This window comes from Stylophora pistillata, chromosome 11, assembly GCF_964205215.1.
Source record: "Stylophora pistillata chromosome 11, jaStyPist1.2, whole genome shotgun sequence".
In the NCBI taxonomy this organism is placed as follows: Eukaryota; Metazoa; Cnidaria; class Anthozoa; order Scleractinia; family Pocilloporidae; genus Stylophora; species Stylophora pistillata.
Window position 1 is genome coordinate 13,604,557 of NC_142529.1, and position 3,132 is coordinate 13,607,688.

Sequence of the window (3,132 nt, forward strand, 5' to 3'; positions counted from 1 at the left end):
TGACTTTCTTCGTTTGTTGTTGACTCGGCGGACTCGGGATCGCGCGGATTTTGAGCTTTAGAAGGTACAAAATCGTCAAAATATTCACCAAAATGTAGACAAAAAGTGGGAAAGTCCCTGACATGTTGGTCTTCAGCCTGAAGAATCTCATTGTCATCATTCAAAAACTGGAAGAAATTAAACTCATCCATTTTTGGGGGGAAAAATAAGAGTTTTGGAAACAAAAGTTGCAAAATTTGCCAGATCATACTCTTTGTTTTTCATTTTCCTGCGATTTGATCGGTCACTTTAAACAAGCCTTGAAATCTGATTGGTTGTTTGTTTTAAGTGTAAATTCCTCATTGGCTGAAAAAAAGATGCGATTTAGAGCAAAAAATGGTGCGATTTGGGAATAACTCGCACCAATTCGAGCCATTCAGATTACAGGGACCACCAGTGATTTCAAAATGGATGCAGTAAACGGCTAAATCGAGTGTCACAGATTGAAACCAAAAATTTCGCCGTTAATTCACGGCAAAATCGAGTGTCATATTCTAAACGCAAAAATTAGCCGTTAATTTTCGGCTAAATCGAGTGTGATACATATTACAAACGCAAAAATTAGCCGTTAATTCACGGCTTTATTAATCCATTTTGAAATCACTTGTGGTCCCTGTAATCTGATTGGCTCTACCCATAGTTAGTAGAGGGGAACTGGTTATGAAACCCGGCAAACTTCAGAGAAACAACTCTTTGTTATGGTTTTTGCGTCGTCACGTGATCACGACCCTGCACACAGATAAACAAAATGGCGTCTCCACTGTAATCAAGACGTGGGACGTGCTCTATTTACTAGTTTCCTGCTACTTATGTCTGTCCTTTTAATATGCAAAGATAACAAATGTAAAGAAGAATTATGCCAGGAGCGAATTGTGCAGTATTTGGCTGTGGATCTTGCCGAAGGACAAAAGGAATTGGCATTTGGAAGTTGCCATTGGCGAAGGACGAAGCGCATGAAAAATGGAGGGAAGAATGGCTCGGAGAGATCAAGAAGACAAGGGAAATGGACCGGAATTTCAGAGAACTAATAAAGTATGACCGAGTCTACACATGTGAGAAGCATTTTGCTCCTGAAGATTTTGAATTATGTAGGTATGATACGTATAAGTCGTTCGATTTTTGCTTTTTCACCACACTGCAGTGCACGTGTCCTCTGATTTTGGTTTGCTTGAACTTAAAATTAGAAGGAATCCCTGCCTTAATAGGGCCTTATTTTTCTACTTATAGTTACCTCTGCGAAAATGACCAAGAAAAAGCCGCGATTTGGTGCATTACCGACATTGAATATGCCCAAAAAGAGTCACGAAACGGACAAACCAGCGGCAAGACCGGTTCGATCAGTGCCTTTGAACAACTCGAGTAGCAGTACATGTAGCAGCAGAAGTAGAAGTATGTACTACAAGACATTCAGTGAACCTTGTGAAAAAATGAAGTCTTTAAAAAGCTTGAATGAATGGAGCTACAAGACATTTTCTGATCGAGTTGTTATTCGTAAAGAACTAGAGCAATTTCTTCTGCCAAAACTAGAGATTTGCATTGACAATAGTCTTGGGTTCACGGTGAAAATGTTTGGGTCATTTCTTGTGGATGTCCATGAACTGTACTTGAAATACCGTCGTTCAATGCAAAATGTAACACTGTCTATGCTTGTTAAAGAGTTGGAAGCATATACAGTCTGTGATGGAGTGAATCCTTCTGAGATGACAAGTAAACTTTACCATCATGTCGTTCCATTGAATCCAGATTTGGATTTGGATAATAATGAGCAGTTCCCACACAAGAGTTATTGGAGAGCGAAGGACTGTTTGCTTGTTTGTGATAACTCTGTATGTGAATCTTGTCAAGAATACTTATTCGCTACAAGTAGTTGTCGAAAAGCCAAGGAACGACGGCAATCAAGACCTGCCCATGTTAATGCTCCAATATCTAAGACTGACCCAGAAAGAATCAAACTCACTCTGCAGGGGCAACGATTGAGATGTGCAGAACTTGAGAGACAGCTGAATGAGATGCGTGTAGAACTTGAGAAAACTAACATTGAAGTAGATCATGAATTAAGTAATGACTTTTCCAAGATTCTTAATTCAGCTAATGATGTAGAAATTACCCCATTCATGAAACTCTTTTAGGAGCAGCAAAAGAAATTATTCTCTAGTAGCTCCAAAGGTGTAAGGTATCATCCAATGATTATTCGTTTCTGCCTATCCCTTGCAGCAAAGTCACCGTCATGCTACGAAGAACTGCGTACCAGTAAAGTGTTGATACTTCCTAGCCAAAGACGTCTAAAAGATTACCGAAATGCTATCAGGCCTCAAAGGGGATTTAATGACAAAGTTATAGAGCAACTTAAATCTCTCACAAATTCATATTTTGATGTTCAAAGGTATGTTGTACTTTTATTCGATGAAATGAAAGTGCAGTCCAACCTTGTTCTAGACAATGGTACGGGAGAACTGATTGGATTTACCGATCTTGGTGATCTTGACTTGAACTTTGCAGTTTTGGCCAAGACAGATGAGATTGCTACACATGCTTTGGCATTCATTGTTCGTGGTGTGTCCACTCAGCTGAAGTTCTGTTTGGCACACTTCTCAACAAATGGTGTGACTGCTTCACAGTTGATGCCCATATTTTGGGAAGCAGTTTTTATTCTGGAAACATTTTGCAATTTGTGGGTTATTTGTACCACCTCTGATGGCGCCTCCCCAAACAGAAGGTTTTATCGATTGCACAAGTCTATGGATGGAGATGCAGACACAGATGTATGCTATCGGACTATGCTCTACCTGGTGCGATTTATTCACGAATCGCACCATTTTTTGCTCTAAATCGCATCACTTTACGCTTGACTGAGTTTTTGACACATGACGTCAAAGTCTTTCTGTTTTGCGTACAAATAAGATGTAGAAGCATTTCTGGTTCCGCTTTTTATTTAAAAACCGGCTCAGTACTGCATCAATAAAATATTTGAATTGACCAAGTCCTGTATTTGTGCGATTTCAAAATGGATGTAATAAAGTGGTAATTGAACCTCGTGTCATGCAATTTTGATCTTAAATCGTACTTGTGATTTCAAATCGAACTCACGCTGTG

General features: G+C 39.4%; 1 protein-coding gene across 1 annotated transcript; it reads left to right on the plus strand.

Annotated features, from left to right (window-relative positions):
- Window positions 1-677: 677 nt before the first annotated feature.
- Window positions 678-2,396, plus strand: LOC148720151 (uncharacterized). The gene is made up of 2 exons (XM_088737507.1): window positions 678-1,127; window positions 1,267-2,396. Exons 1-2 carry the CDS (start codon window positions 896-898, stop codon window positions 2,166-2,168), a joined length of 1,134 nt encoding a protein of 377 aa, XP_088593633.1. The 5' UTR covers window positions 678-895; the 3' UTR covers window positions 2,169-2,396.
- Window positions 2,397-3,132: the final 736 nt, after the last annotated feature.